Source organism: Liolophura sinensis, chromosome 1 (assembly GCF_032854445.1).
Source record: "Liolophura sinensis isolate JHLJ2023 chromosome 1, CUHK_Ljap_v2, whole genome shotgun sequence".
Classification (NCBI taxonomy): Eukaryota; Metazoa; Mollusca; class Polyplacophora; order Chitonida; family Chitonidae; genus Liolophura; species Liolophura sinensis.
The window spans coordinates 23,817,593-23,834,309 of NC_088295.1; the positions used below are offsets into that span (position 1 = coordinate 23,817,593).

General features: G+C 37.5%; 1 protein-coding gene across 1 annotated transcript; it reads left to right on the plus strand.

Annotated features, from left to right (window-relative positions):
* Positions 1-388: 388 nt before the first annotated feature.
* On the plus strand, positions 389-12,529 carry LOC135473967 (U-scoloptoxin(05)-Sa1a-like). Its single transcript, XM_064753940.1, has 3 exons — positions 389-933; positions 9,443-9,613; positions 11,079-12,529. Exons 1-3 carry the CDS (start codon positions 798-800, stop codon positions 11,294-11,296), a joined length of 525 nt encoding a protein of 174 aa, XP_064610010.1. The 5' UTR covers positions 389-797; the 3' UTR covers positions 11,297-12,529.
* Positions 12,530-16,717: the final 4,188 nt, after the last annotated feature.

Below are 16,717 nucleotides of genomic sequence, written 5' to 3' on the forward strand. Positions count from 1 at the left end.
AACGCAGCCGGTGAGGTCCCGTAAGGGTTCCATCAATCTGTACGGTAGACTCGACTAATTTGGGCTCGAGTAGCAGTTAAACTACATGTACATGAAAAGGTAACCTTGTTTTATTTACTTGCGTGATCGTGAATAGATAAGTCAAAATAAATAATTTGAGTATTATCTCAAAGCCTGTAAGGCATATATGAATGATTACATTTCCATGTGACCAGCACAGGCAGCTGGCTGTGGCTGAAGTCGATGTTTCTATTTTTAGACGCGTTGCCAAATTGAACCGCACGTAACCGTTGCGCGACCGACGGTTTCGTTCGCGCCAAATTTGGCTGCCTGCATTGGAGGAGCATCGCTTCCCTAGAACGGTGTGCCTTAGCCGGCCTGCCGTCCATGTTTGAGAGATCGACAGGAAAAGCAGCTTACAGAAACAAAGACCGGCGTTGGAATCCGGAGAGGATAAGGCCTTTCGACACATATCGAGGTCAGGACACAAGACGCTAGTCTGCCCTGTGTCATACAAGGAGTTGTGGACATACAACGGAGTAAAATCGTCTGACACTACAGTTGTGACAGCTGAGAACTTTAACGAAGCATAAGGAGATATTCTGTGGAATGTGAAATACCTTAAAACTCATACATTACGTACAAGGGAGGGTACATCCTGAAATCGATGGGAATGGTTAAAAACAGCTGAAAAGAAAATAGAGAGTATATTCTGCCAGAAAGATTCGTTGTTCCATTGTAGAACTCTGATGTAAATGTGATGATTTACTATACAGCTGGAGTAAGCGGTAACGATCATGAAGAATTCATATAGTGGAATTAAGAGGAAAAACTCCATTTTGCAAAGCCTGAAGCAATGGACGGATATAACTGAATACCTCCCACCACCCGCCATCCTGTGCAGTTTCCTTGTATTGGTCTTTATCCCGTTTGGTAAGTAGAAGTATTTTTCTCCTTCCTGCGTTATTGATACCGAATATCTCACGCCCCCTTACCACTTATTTTTACTTAATTTATGTATATCTTTTTAGTATTTCTTTGTAGTCTTCATGACTTTTTTCATGGAAGAACTTCGAATGATGACGTAACAGGACGGAAGAAGCCGTAATTAAAATATTAGGGGACCGCTCTGTAATAAAACAAATTGTGACTTTTAAAACAAATAAAACAAATTGGGCTTTATTTTTCATCGGTTTCAGAAGAGAATAATCTTTCCAAAGGTAAAAAATGTCTTCTAATTTTCTGCCACATAGCCCAATACCATTTGTCGTGGGCTGTGGTGAGTTTTCGATGCTGTTTTGATGAAGGGTGATGGGCGGATGTTTGGTGTTGGTGCGCAGGAGATAGGGACGAGGTTGGTTAACCAGGACTCATCATTAGAGATGGACTATGTAAATCACGTCAGCTGGACGGCAGCAGTTCTTTAGCACAGAGACTATCATCTTACAATTTGATTTATGTCTCTGATGACACACTAATAACTTAACCTGGTGGAAATCGATGCTGACTTCATTATACATAAACCAAAGTAGTGGCGATTTGTACAGCTTCACACGAGCCATTCTTCGTATTGATTTCGACATTGTTTCTCCGACAACACTGACAAACAATTAACGTAAAAGAATAAGATTGTAACGCCTGCATGAACAGGAGATATGTGTTGATGTGACTCTCACCGGATACTAACTGTTGGACTGATAGATATAAGAGCCGTGGTCGTCCGAGCCCTTGAATCCAATAAACTGCACATGACAGCAGAGTTTGGTATTCACAGAGAACAACGGATGCTTGGGAAACTCAACGATCTTATCAACATTTGGAAATGAGCGACAAACGGTCCATAGAAACGGCACGACTTGTCTGACTTCCGACAGTCATGGATGTGAGGAGAAAACAGATAAGCCTCGAAAATCAACAAAGATAAATGAATTATTTCATGGCGATCGACGAAATCTTACCCATTAACGGCATGTCAAAAATAGTACAAAATACTGACAGCTGCAGCTCCAATTTACCTTACCCGACCTATATCCACTTCGATTCCGTAGTTTAATTCCCACTATAACCTGATGTAATATCGTGTAATGATCTAACACAAGAAAACGATAAGGTAAAGCTAATTTACAGTCCGTCCAGATGAATATCCAATGTTAAAATACATTAGTGTGCTAATGGAAATGTGATCGTTTTTCTTCTACAACGTCTACAGCGTGCTGCTTGGTTGAGGTTTGAAAAACGGTTTTAATACAATGTTGACCAATATTCAACTATGTGTTTGTGTGCAGAACAGGATCATTTCAATATGTTCCGTTAGTTATGTCATCCTGAAAGCAGGTCGATTATTGAAAACCGTGCAACCCACAGTAAACCACATCTCATGAAAATGTTTCTGAAACTTGAATTGGTGGGCCTTTTTGACATAAGTGAAGGTTGCTTATGTCATTTTCATTATTACAACACTAGTATCAAGTTCGACATCACCTATAAAAATGCTCAACAACTTGAAAGCGGTTAGCTCATTTCCAGAATCTTTTGAACTGAGTGTGATTTGCCTTCCAGCTTGATACTGGACAGGATAAGAACGCACAAAATTATATTTACGTTACACCGTAAAATATGTGTTTAGGGCCTGAACACAAAGCTCCGCACAATCTTGCTTTCACTTTTTAAGCACATGGTTTGCTAAATATTAGAAAAGGTGTTTACGTTGAAATGTGGAGGCATTAAACATGTGGAGGGCACAAAATATTTTTGATTTGGAAATCCTAAACATGTTTGCCCCCAAACAAATGGTATGCTAAACTTGTTTGATACCTATGCACATTACCTGGCTCCACTTTTTTAACATGTCATCATCTAAACAAGTATGTGCTTAACTTGTTCTCCTATGAAATTAAATGTCTTCATTCACACCAGTATTTAAGGAAGGTCTGTGAAAGTATGCAACATTTAACCATTCAATATAAAGCATTGAAGTAATGTTAAAAAAAACATTAAACAGTAGCAAACAAACAGACCTCTACAGCCATTCTACCTGAATAGTACACCATGATTCTACACCAACCAATGTCCAATCACGGGGTTGTCTTTGCTGTGAGTCACTATTTTCATATAAAAGCGTAATAATTAATGCAACAAGAAAATGACCGTAACATATCATGAATGGAAAAGTAATAAATAAACATTTACACAGAATCATGTTATTATGGAAACAACGATAACAACGAGTGAAACAACCACTCTATCCCCCCGCCCCCTGTACATTTAAATTAATACAACTACATGTAGTAATTATAATGTTGTCATGAACATGAATTTTGTGCACCATAACCTCAATGTGTGTCAGTGCGCAATTATAATGAGAAATTTCAGAAACATTTAACTCATAGGCAATGTCCTGGAAAACATTATTTACAGGTAATTAACTACTGAAACTGTAAGTCTTGATATTATGATAATGAGCTGTGCACATTATCTGTACTTATCTTACAAACAGCATCTCACACAATTCTCAAACATCAGTAAATTTCCCTTATTCATTTACATGAATACTTTGTGTTTTGCATACCGAGGATTTTGCATTATTTTTGTGTATAATATACATGGTAATACTGGCACCTTACTCTCTTTCAACCATAAAATACTCTTTTCAAGCTAGAAATGCAGTCACAGTGATATGCAAATGTACAAGACCAAAATAAGATGGCTATCTGTATTACCTGTACAACAGTCATAAATGGGTGAAGTTTATTGGACTTCTCCTGATTGCCTTCTCCAGGCATTCAACCACTTCAACTCATCTGAAACACAAATTAATGACTTTGTTTTATTTTCAAACAGTTGAATTGGCTTACAAGGTGTTTACAAAGAAGAGTCAGGTGTAATTTTTTGAACTGGATTTTTTCTAAGTTTGCATCCCCTTATGGCTAAAGTTACCCATACACACTCGCAGATATACTGGTACATAAATTTATTGATCTGTATTCATTTTATAGCTATAATAACCATACACTTCACATACATCTGTCTGTCACTCCCTTGGAAGCGCAAATAAACTAATAAATAAGTATATAACAATATATGCATATATTACATATAAATAAAAATAATACATCCCACCGTTGAATGCCTCAAAGATACACACTACTACCACTTACCAGGTTTACACTCCTTGCATGTAATAATATATTTAGGTCCTACCATGCGCAGTATGTTACATATAACTTGGAAATGGCACAAAATTAATGTACGTTATAATGAAAACAAACAACATGAATGGATTTCATACAGCCTGATCTTCGATATATTGCAATTGACAATAAATATCAATATTTTGCTACCCGGCACGCATACATCCACACGCGCATTGTAGGCCTACATGTAAGCTCCAGTAAGCTAGTGCTGCAGTACACGCTGCATTGGACATTCAATGCTGTGTTGTTACATTCTAGCTAGGATTTCGCTTTCGATTCCTTCGATTCAGTTCTGTGACAGCATTTTCCCAAATCAAGGAAAGCGCACCTTTATTCAGTTAAAATCTACTTCAAACTCTAGATCCCCTTTCTTCTATTCACAGTTGTAGACTGACAACAAATTGCCTAGCATATCAGCTCATTATTTCTGCACACGTTGCTTTTCTCATGTTAAGATGTCAGATTCGAACAGTACAGCTACCTGAAAACTTAGGAGAAGGATTCAGCATCATACTGCATAAACATGCCAGTCATTATACACAAACATGCTGATTAACGCACCGGCTGCTTCAACTAACGCTGCATATGGTGGTAGTGATGTTATTTTGAAGCTAATTAAAACATATCAGAAATTTTCCTAATTTGGACAGAACTGTAAACTGTTTGTCAAAGGCTTTTTACCCACTCCGCTAGCGGTCACCATAATTATCGGTGACAATGGCCAAGCTAGCACAAGTAGCAGTCGGCCTAACACAGGCGCACGGTAACACTCGTGCTGGGTGCTTGTAAGCTTTAGTTTCGATTATGTTGTAGAGAAAGGTGCAAATCTGCATGTGGTAGTATGTTAGAGTACCAGGCGAAAGTTTACGGATATATACATACTAGTGTTTCAGTGAAAGATGACAGATTTATCACGTGCAGAATACAATGGAAAGTCACATGAAAAGAAAATCCTCATGTAACCAGGCTCCTATTAGTGCCAGATGTAACCTACAACTACAATACACCCATCACTTGCACATCACTACCCGCCAAAACAACTACGCGCGTATATAATGATGCGAATCGTGCAGCAGACACTAAACCAAAAAATCTTATGAGAAAAGACAAAAACAATCAGTACAAACAAGTACCTCAAATACACTTCTCGGCATCATCTTTTCCAAAGATGAGCAGGCGGCCATCTTCGATCACGTGTGCTATGGCGAGCTTGCGCAAATAAAACGTATAAAGACCTACACATGTTTAGAGTAAACACGTTCGGTTAGCAACTGAACTGAATCATAGCGTCATGAAAGGTTTCATATATACACGTTTAGCTGTTACGTGTGTTCTTAATAATGTGCTTACTTTTCCGTGAAGTAATTCTACATGTTTAGATAGATAAGTACTTAGCTTTGTGTCACCTTTGTGTGTAGCTCAGATATACTAATAGCCAGTAAACAACGATTACGTGTTTACACTAATCGTGTTTAGCAAATAAACATCATGAAACAGATACTTCGTTATTTTTGCTAAACGTGTTTAGCATCTGACACATTGTGTGACATGTCAAACATTTTCAGGTGTCTCCGATGTGTGTTCATCCTCCACACTATTTAGAGTGCATTTGGGTAGGGCATGATGCCAAAAGCGGCGGTCGATAGGTTATTACTGATGGTCGTTTCATAAGCATGCTTTGTACGGGAAAAGTGGGTGGAAAATCGTTTTACTACCATCGATTGTGACATTAATTCTTCCAGTTTTAACCAGCGTGCGTACAACTGGATGACGAACCACGAGGGTATAGAGCCAATTCAGTTTTTCCTGACTCTAAAGTGATTCTGGGGTGCTACTCGGTGCAGATAAATACAGAACTATTCGTGGATCTGAGGAAAGCGTTGTTTTTAGGAGTGTAAATGTTAGTAAAAACGACATCTTCCGTTAAACTTATTCTACCCAATCATCGATAAGGAGTCATGGACACTATTTCCCACTGTCCAGCCAATGCATCCCGTGACTCTCTGCCCCGTGACAAATGAAAGCCATATCTTCATAATAGCTCTACTTTGCTACTGTATTTAAGCATTATTGTTAGCTATATTACACTATGAATATATTCTGAGTTTCCCTCTTGTTTACAGATTAAGTGTTATCCTCTACATAAACCTGCGTCCCTAAACAGAGGATAACTTTGTCTGAACATCTCATGAACATGAGCTTAATAAATTCTGAACATATGACCAACACATGGAGTAGCTGTAGATAATATACACGCAAACGTATTTAAATGATACTCATACTCACAGACAGTACAGAGTTGCACAGAAAAACGATTTATTTGTGTAAATTTTGAAACTGAAAGAAAAACCCATTATAAGTGAAGGGCTTTCTCGAATTTCTTCAAAATCCGCCCTAACTGACTAATAGATCTGTGTCAAACACTACTGTTTCAAGAGGTGCAATTATTCCCATTTCAGGTTTAAGGTCTGGTTTATTCTAATACAAAAACTGCATTGCATCACTTAGTCATGAATTAAAGATATGCAAGTGATGCTTGTTAGTTCTGAAACACAGTTCATTTGTCCTTAAACTGGGGTTCATTTCCGTTCTTTTCAATAAGTTATTGAAATATACTTCTCTGCGTCATAGTACTCGGATACATTCTTTATGAAGTACTTATATGAACATATGTGTTCGTATTTTGCTTTGCTATTCATAATATACTTTTTTGGCAATATTGTTAAACAATTTAAATCCAGCATACTTTTATCCCATCAAAAAATATTTTTTCTTTGTTAGTTTATCTTGCATCCACTCTTAGTTTTGATCCAGTTTTCGTATTGATCCCCAAAATGCTTAACAGTTGAGCACTCTAAAAATAAGTGCTCTATTGTTTCTTTATTTTGCTTAAAGTAATCACAGTCCAATTTATGAAGATATTTATTGGTTGGAATTATTCTTTGTAAAAGCTTATATTGCAAGTCTTTCAGTTTTTTTATAGGGAGAACAGTAGAAAGGGCAATAAAAACATCACTCCAATTTGTATTTCTTATTTTGAGTACATTTTCCTAATTTTGATATTTTTCTTCTGCAATTCTCTCAGCGTTTAAGATATCATAGAAAACCCTTCTAACCAAGATTTGAAAGGAAAAAGATCTCATAAGATGAACATCTTTGCACATGTCTGCATCATGGTACCATTTGATAGGTATGCTTGCTAATAGTTCATTGTGGTCCAAAAATGTATTCTTTACGTTATATTTCTGCTTAAAATCTGTAAATTTTAAAAACTGTTTTTCTGGATTTATTAGGTCTCTTACATACCGGACATTACTGTCATACCGTTCTTTTATACAGAATGTTGGTTATTTAAAACGCTAATTGTACTATATGTATTCATCCACAAAATTTGATGGTAATGTGTGTTTTAATTTTTTGTTAAAGTTCTCCCCATGCCTTTAAGGTATCTAGCCAAAAGGGACTTTTCAAAGAGTGTCGTTTGTTTTTTCATAGGCACACTTCCAACGGTGAATAAGTATTTAAAATCTTAGGATTTAAAGCTCACATTTTGCCATGTTTGTGCTTAAGGAAGTATCTTTCTCATCCACGAAATTTTTAATGCTTGTGCAAATTTGACTACATTTACCGTACGCACACGTCCCATATTCGTAATTTTGTGTAAGTTGCAGAACCTTTTTATACGATCAGGTCCATCATTCCATATAAACTTACACACCAAGGTATAGATCTCTTTGAAAATTGCATCGGGAGGGTTTGGGAGGGAGGTAAATGAATGTATAAGTTTGGATAGTGCAATGGATTTAGTTACTGTCAGTTTTTCCTGATAAAGATAAATTTCTTATTTTCCATTTCTGTAACTCTCTTTTGAGATTTTGTAGTCTTTTTAAATAGTTTATTTTCCACATTTTATTAGGTGGCCAAGCACTTTTTGCTGGGACACATATTGAAATCGTTCGGAATTTTATTATTTTTCTTCCGTTTTCCTGAAAGCTTTTTGAAAGCATTAACACCTGTAAAAGGAAAAGTTTTCATTGGATGTTGTATAAATTTGGTGATTTTAGGAACAGGGTTACGAGGTAAGTTTTGTCTGTTTTTGGGTTAACTTTGGTCACGTGACATGGCGGCCATCTTGATTTTGATAAAAATCCTTAAAAATCTCAAAAACGAACGAACGGATTCGTTTTACATTTAATGTACTTGTAGAGTGATCCCAGTTAGAGAAAGTTTTCGATTCATTCATCGAAAGCTTTGGAAGATAGCCATTGGTCAAAGTTATGACGTCATAAAAACTGTCTAATCTTGATAATGTTTTCATGCATTCTGGTGTATTTGGCAACGCTAATTCCGGATCTGCTTTCGGAGTTTGCCTACCTTTGTAACTTTTTGAGATACGGTCGAAACTTTTCAGTTACATAATGTCAATGGCCCTGTAACTCGAGAACTGTGGTAGTCAGAAGCATGAAATTGCAGCCCAAGGCCACGCCTTTTTGGCAACGGAGTTGAGCTACGATCATTAGTTTTCTCGCTAGAAATGTTTAAATGACACCGCCCTACCACCCCACCACCCTAGAAATGTAAGCCTGTGCATTAACATGGTTTTCGTAGGTAACTGTGTATTACTATGTATGTATTGCATATTTGCACGTATGCCAGCCGTTCGCAATGAGTCATGGGTAATTCTCAACAATCCCGACGGCATTCCCCATACACCCGTGATATCAGGAATATGGGCCAAACACACACAGACACACACAAGTCCAAACACACACATGTACCTTGAGTCATTGCGAGCCCAAAACATGTTTACTCTTGTTTGGCCAAATTCAACCGTTAAAGAAATATCGTGGTTTACAGTTTCTATTCAGGTCTAGATTTTACAGGCCCGTAAGGAAGAGACGGAAGAGAGGCATTGTATATGATATCTGGTAGTGTGAGGTTCAAATCCAGTTGGTTATTTTCATTTTTGTCATGCCTTTCTTCTCCATGTTGCCAGTTTTTGTAAATACTGTTGGAATGTGTTGAATTTTCCATTTTCCTTGTACGGCAGTAAATATAGCTTTTCGTTACGTGTTAACATTTTGAAGAATTCTCGTGGAGATGTTATTTTGAAAAAGATTTATCCATTTTATTCGCCAGGTAACTTACAAACTGATTTTGTGGAACCAGGGGAAGCACTAGCCACCCATAATGCTTGATCCTTGAGAATCTTTGTTTGATATCTATCATTTGGCGTGTTTGTTGACCAGGTCAAGCTATCATGTGTTCCCAGTGTGATAGTCTGACACATGAATACTGTGAGTCTGTCCCGCCCAGTCCGACTCCATGTGCCTTCTGTGAAATTAAGGACACGGAAACCGGAAAATGCCTGAACTACACAGAGTACAACTTCTGTATCACAATGAAAAAGTATGTCAACGGTGAGTATATTGTCCTGTCACCTCTAACAAACCTAGGGTCGTCAAAAAGGAAGAGACAAGACGACTCTAAATTACATCATGACAAATGCTGGGCGTATCAAGCATCATCCAAACAAAAATATAGATAGTTACAAAAGTGAAAAGAAAAGGTCTAAAAATGTTTTCTTTATAACAACTTTTTCTTTTTTGAAACAACAACACAGCGAGACAGAAGTTTGAGAAGCAAATAATTTATTGAAGAGCGCTGAAACTGATCCAACCATGCAAATGAAAATGCATTTTACATAAATCTTAACCAAAACATTGTACTAAACATGACCTCTTTCAATGGAATTTAGAATGAAAGATGGATAACATAACAAATGTTATTTATTCAGTGGCGACGTTTCATTGTGCTTGATAACGATATTGGTATCTATACCGAAACATAAAATAGTTGTGATCCATACGTCTACCTTGAAGTCAGGCTGACCTTGAACATTTGGGGTTCAACCCCATCATGTCAGCATGTTACTGCTGCTGGACAATTCGGTTTACAGGGTATCCACAGGTATTCACTACATGGAAACATTCAGTTGCTATTTATCTCTATATGGTTCAGCGCTTTTTAGTTTACTTACTTTGTTAGTGACACCCTATAATACCTCGGAGCTGGTCAGGGGTAACATTGTCCCTCCAGTTGTGAATGAAATATACACAGAATGTCTGAGACCAGCCAACCAGCTGGAGTGAGGCGTTTGTCTTGCCGAGTGACAGGAGATAGCTCAGGAATAAATATTTGCGACATTATTACATTACGTGTGGCACTTGCTACCTATAATGTTACAATTACTACATTATATGGGTAACCTTCACGAAGTTCATTTCTATCCATTGCTTAATATGTTACCTATGCGTGTTTCTGAACACTACGTCGAGGTACCCAAAATGTTACACACCTGCATTCAACTGAAATGTATTCATAAATCTGTCTTTTGTCTCATTCCCTCGATAAGGGACAAAGTTTTTTTGAGAACATTTTCTTTTTCATTAGAACAACTGGCATTTTTTTTTCATAAAAATTTATTTTCATTGTCTAGAGGTTATAATATACATGAAAGTTTTGCAAAAACTTGCCAAAAACAAAAGTTTACCAAAATAAACCATTCCGTTAAAGTTTGAGCAATTTACAGTTTAAATACTTTATGTATTAACAAAACAGGGACAGGCTTCAGGATACCTGTACATTTGTAAAAAAAAATGTATGATTTGAGAAACTGCGCCGAGCCATAAGACACCACAGCACTTCGTCAGGAAACTTACAAACTAATGTTGTGGAACCAGCGAAGCACTAGCCACCAATAATGTTACATTTCGAGTTGCAAGTACTACATATATTGTAATCACAGGATTTATTTCACAGCAGATTATACACTAGTGTGAAAAGATACTGTTCAATAATGAAAACTGTCTTGTTTACTTGTAGAGACACTGATAAGAACAACGCGGTCCTGTAATCCAATCAGCATTGGAGCTGACTGTAGGCCTGCCATAGACAAGAACAAGCAGCCCGTGAAGATCTGCTTTGATAGCTGCAACACAGACGGCTGTAACTTCAGTGACAGGGTGACGTCACACTGGGCTTTGCTTATGACATGTGTCGCCGTAACCGTCGTCATGATCCATGGAAAGCGTTTATTGTGAAAATGAGGTATGCTACCAGCCTGGCAACCCAAATCTAAACGAAGGAGCGAAGGCGTTATTGATAAACTGAGAGCAGGTGGACTTCGGTTACAGGAAAAAAAATGTCGGTAACACAACACCATCACCGATAAGAGTGATAGATATAAAAGCGATTGGACGACATGGGCAAAAAACTGTTGTTGATCACCTCTAGTTGGGAACACATTATGGTAGACTACAGTGCAGATCACATTGTTGATAGGTAGACTTAAAGCCAAACAGTCTGCATGGAAGCCTTTCAACAGTTATAAAAAACACAACTGTGGAGAATTAAGATTTTCTCACTCAGTCTGTTTAAATTTCAATGCTACGGAAATGCAGGGTTAATACAGGCGTACACCAAGAGTTTGAGGTAATATCAGTTGAAAACTCAATTGATATTCCTCTGGCCTAATCAGTCCAGTACCAAGCTGTGTAAAAGCTCACGGGATAGCAGTTAAACAGCACTGATTGCGTATAACATTCCTGTTGCACGAGCAAAGGCAAACCAAATACACTGTATGCGAATTATCACGGCGAAGGACGAAAGGTAGAAATCTTGGACTTTGTTCAGGCGGTATGTTCATGTTATGTTTTAGTGTGCAAAGACGTGTAGTGTTAATGGCCTATCATATGTTTGTACTTAATATATATGAATATGGTTTAAGGAATCTGGCCTCTTCTTCCAATCACAGTACAATGGCCAACTAACAGTTACATATCTACAATCCAGCTGCATTATGATGAGAAATTCAGGGATGAAAGGAATGTAAAACCTAATGGGTAACCTGCATTGCCAAGTCTTCCTCCAGTGAAAAATGCTCTCTTATGATAGCATACCACTATCAAGATAGTTTGGCTTAAGAGAATCCCTTACTGAAAAAACCCCTTTACTATGTTTTTATTTTCAGTAAGCAATGAAGTTCGCAGCTAATCGTTTATTCTGGTCATTAGGTGATCGCAATAGACGTCAAACCGCAAAACAGATAATGATTAATTACTTCATGTTAAGTGTGCTATGTATTGTTTGTGTTATATATTGATGTGAACTAGGTTCCTGTATAACCTGGTCTTGTTTCGATCAAATATCTGCTTTTCAGGGGCAACTGACTAAAATGGCAATTTTGAATGATGTGAAGACAACAGATGCCATACCGTTCTACACTGGGATTTAAAATTTGATAAATAAATTTAGGTTATATATTTTCCGAGTGATACTGCGATTTTGATCAAATATCTGGTTTCCATGACAACGGATCTGAAATAACAAACTGAACACAAAACATCTTAAACCACATTACACAGTGTTTCAAGATTTTGTATACATGTTCATATGGGGATTAAGTTCCCATTCAACTGAAACTCAGAATTAGATTTTTGGTTTCTAAAGCAGTCGATTGATAATACAGCCTATGTCGATATAGTTTCTTTACCCGATTTGTTTGGAATGTTACAATTTCTATGTTTCGCACATGCAAATTTGCTCAACCCGATGGGATTGTGTGTGTCACACTCTCTTCTTTTTTAACGTGCAATCTAAACTCTAGTACCTCCACATAAAAAAAAAACTGAAAGTGATATATTAAGAGGGGAGCAGATGCTTTAGAGGTGAGACTGATCTATTAACCCGCACACACTCCAGCGTCCATAAATCACCTCCACATGCGGATTACCTTTTTACCCCTTCATTATTTGGTGAATTTCACTAATCCTTGAAACAAGCATCTAAGATGAATGTATTTTTAAAACAGGCCAACAAAGTAATTATTCTTCTACGCATTATATTCCAAGGCACGAAAGATCGCCATAGAAGGACTTGTATAATTCGAAAAATCTATAGCCAAAAGAGCAATGGCACTGGCGGTTGTCTCTCAGATGTCTCCTTCAGATGTAATCTCTTCTGGAATAATTATTTGGTCTCAAGTCATGGAGGGTCCTGTGATGATGTCGTGGCTGTATGATCTCTACGATTTATTACTGTACTGACATCTATGAGGATACATTCTTTGATGTGTTTAAGAATTTCACTCTTAAGCCGTCGAAGTATGCTGGCTGTATGTTTAGTTCCTGATAACTTTTGTATCCACAAGAATAAAACCTTAAACTATATTCTACCACGTTAAATCCCAAGTCTGTCATAATCTTAGAAGTCATTTGTTTTCACAGGCAAATCATCTGTCCGTTTCTAAGCTTCTCGTGCATATAAAACGTGCGTGCATATCAGACTCAGCGTAATTAAATAGGACATAAAGGGTTATAGGTGAACAAATGTACACTTTTTCTCGCCCAGTATTTTATTGTCTTTTAGACTGCTTAAATATATAATTCATATTCTACCAGGTACAAAATCGACGCATTCAAGTATATTCAAATGAACGCTATTTTTACAGGGGCCGTTTCAGGGCCGTCAATATATTTGCTCGATACAAGATGCGGTATAGAATGAAAATCATGGTTTGCATTTCATCTTATTTTCAAAGCTCTAAACTAAATATCTCATACCAGGCGAAACAAGAAGGGCCATCTATTTTGTCAACTGGTTTGCTGTATTCGGCGCGCTCAAGAATACCGCACGCAGAGCGGTTGTTCCCCCCGCTAACAAAGTACCTCTGATGGATGAGGACAGGCTCGAATCCAGCTCTAAATAGCAGTGGAATGAGTAAAGATTACGGAGAAGAAAATTTTATACAGACTCCCAGAAAGAAATCACTGCATATTACCAGATAACTGCGACTGCGACGTGACTGGCCAAGAGCAGGTTTTGTTTATGGTTGAAGTTCCAAAAGTTGTTTTCAAGTCTTGTGAGAATTTCAAAATAAAGCGACTGAAGGGAGACAACTCATTGCATCTTGACATAGATTAGACATTTCTTACACCGTTTACATTTACATCTGCAAGCGTACACGGAACATTTCCTGCGAGGAATTTCCCAAAGGTTTTCCAGTTTCTACTCTTGTAATCTGGCATAATTTCTTTCGCCGTAAATTTGGCGCTGAGGTTGGAGGTGTGAGTGTGAGGATAAATGGAAGGTCTCAGTGCCTGATACCTGCATCCAGCTAGGAATTTAGTAATTCTTTGATGATTTTTGCATGAAATTTGTTGTAATTTCACTGACATTGAAAAAATCTATAAATACATAAAATGTTCTAATAGTACAACTTAAAGATAAATAGAACCATTAAACAATTAAACCATATCCGGAGAAACTAGCGCAACATATAAAAATGTAATTAGACCTAAATTATTTTTCAGAAACTCATGAGTATGGCGGCTAACACAAATTAAGTAAATAAATAAATCCTAACCATTATGTGAGATGCTTTTTTTTCAAAGTCTTTTGCACCTAACCTCCTATTTAAGAAGATGAGATTAGTGTTTGTTGAACACCGATAAGAAGACCGATAAGGTACTCTTGGAACGGCAGAAACACGATGTTAGACAGTAGAGTCGCCTTATACGAGATGCGAGACGCCGTCTTTAAAACTTATACCAACACCTTATCTTCATTTTAGAAATGTGAAACTTTTGAACGAAATTGGAGTTTGAAAAATCGATAAAGTACTCTTAACTTGGCAAACATCCATGTTGGACTGTACAAGTATACATGGATTGTGGTAAATGTTAAGTAATGTAATACTGAGCGTGTTTAAAAAGGGTTATGCCAACGCCTAATTCCCGTTTTAGAAAGGTGAAATTAGTACTTTCCAAAAGTCGTCTGGGTGAAGAAATCTGACAAAGTATTGTTGATATACCAGTTAGTTATCTTAGCTAGCATTATCAGGACGTTTTGAAAGTAAATTGTTTCCAGTATATAAAAACTAGCCCGCAGCACAGAGATTAAAACAAGAGCAAGTGTGATGGTTTCTGAATAGTCACACATAACAGGCAAAATGCGACATCTTGTCAAATAACATTTGGTAGGCATAGTACCTGTACAGACGTATTAATATAATTATTAACAGCATAGAGAGTAAAATCAGATCAGCGACGACAGTGTCAAAGATATTAACTTCAAAGGCAACAAAGCCTTCTTCAATTCCCCTGCATACATCGATTACCATTCATGGCATGTTGTGCATCGAATTGCTTGAATTTCTCATTAATTTAATAACATCTGTGTGAAATTCGGGGAGTCCTTATACCAAGAATGCATAGGTATAATCGGCCTCTTGTCAATATACCTCAGTCAGGGTTTCATTCTTACTGTTCATGTAAATGCATAAATAGCAGCAATTTACACGTCCCCTAGCACCATGGCTTAAGCAGAATTAGGTAAAAAATAATACAGTGATGTTAATTGCAATTTATTAGACTGGTCTACAATTACTCAAAATAGCTGTGTTAAGGCTGTGTTATAAGCGTTTTATGACATCACATGCTATCATATGCGAAAGTCGGTTCCGAAGTGCATCCTTTGCATTGTCTTCATATAAAACCAGATATAATTTCAACAAAAATTGGAACCTTGCAACAACGACAAAGTAGGTATCACTTTGAGCTTCTCCCGTCAGATATCTGCAAATGTATTCAACCATAATGGCATGAACTAAAACAGGCAGATCTTATTATATTTCTGATATACATGCATAAATTATCCTGCACAATAACCCATTGGTGTCCACAGAGGCATACATGTGTGATTTGTTGTGTGTCTTGGTTTGAGTGGTAAAGTGGAAGGTTATCTTCTAATCTCGGTCATTACCTTACAAGAGAATAAGAAATAATGAGAATTAGTCCATATTCTTGACAAATATAGTCGGCACAGATCTTCATTTTCCCTGCCAAATGTCACATGTGCACTCATATTCTGTGGCACCATCTAGAGTCTCGCTTGACACAGAACAAGGAAACGCAAACAAGTAAGCATATTACTGTAATAAGGGAGATAACTCGACGATCGTGTAGCCCTTGCGAACTTACACTTTCCCAAGTATTCCTTTTCTAGAGATGTGGTATAAAGTATGTGTGCAGCCACTGCAGAATCATGTCTGTTCTCTTAAACCATCTGTCACACCAACACATTAAACCATCGTGACAAGTCTCTTAGCTCCTCATTATCCCTGTGCTGGGAGGTTCGGCCAGATCAGGCATGCATTATTGCATTTGCGTCCTTTGATCAAATGTTTGGGTTTAGAGACCCGTTATGAAAGGATTATGAATAAATAAATATCTATACGGTTAAATCGCCTAACAGGTCTCCGTTCCGGAAAACGATCGAAGTGCCAAGATCATGATAATTTTTGTGACTTAATGAGGGCGGAGCTCATCGTGAGGTATAAATTACACTACACGACTGCCGTTCGTATTTGGTCATTTGGCATTGTCTGGTGTCTTGACTATGCCTCAGTATTCGACAATGATGCCCACAACAGTCGGACATACACAACGTAACCCGTTTACTTT

Bases quoted from the DNA above. Each gene is read 5' to 3' on its own strand.
- LOC135473967 (XM_064753940.1), top strand. From the start codon at position 798: ATGAAGAATTCATATAGTGGAATTAAGAGGAAAAACTCCATTTTGCAA. The intron at 934-9,442 runs GTAAGTAGAAGT...TTTGTTGACCAG, and splicing joins ATTGGTCTTTATCCCGTTTG to GTCAAGCTATCATGTGTTCC. The intron at 9,614-11,078 runs GTGAGTATATTG...GTTTACTTGTAG, and splicing joins AATGAAAAAGTATGTCAACG to AGACACTGATAAGAACAACG.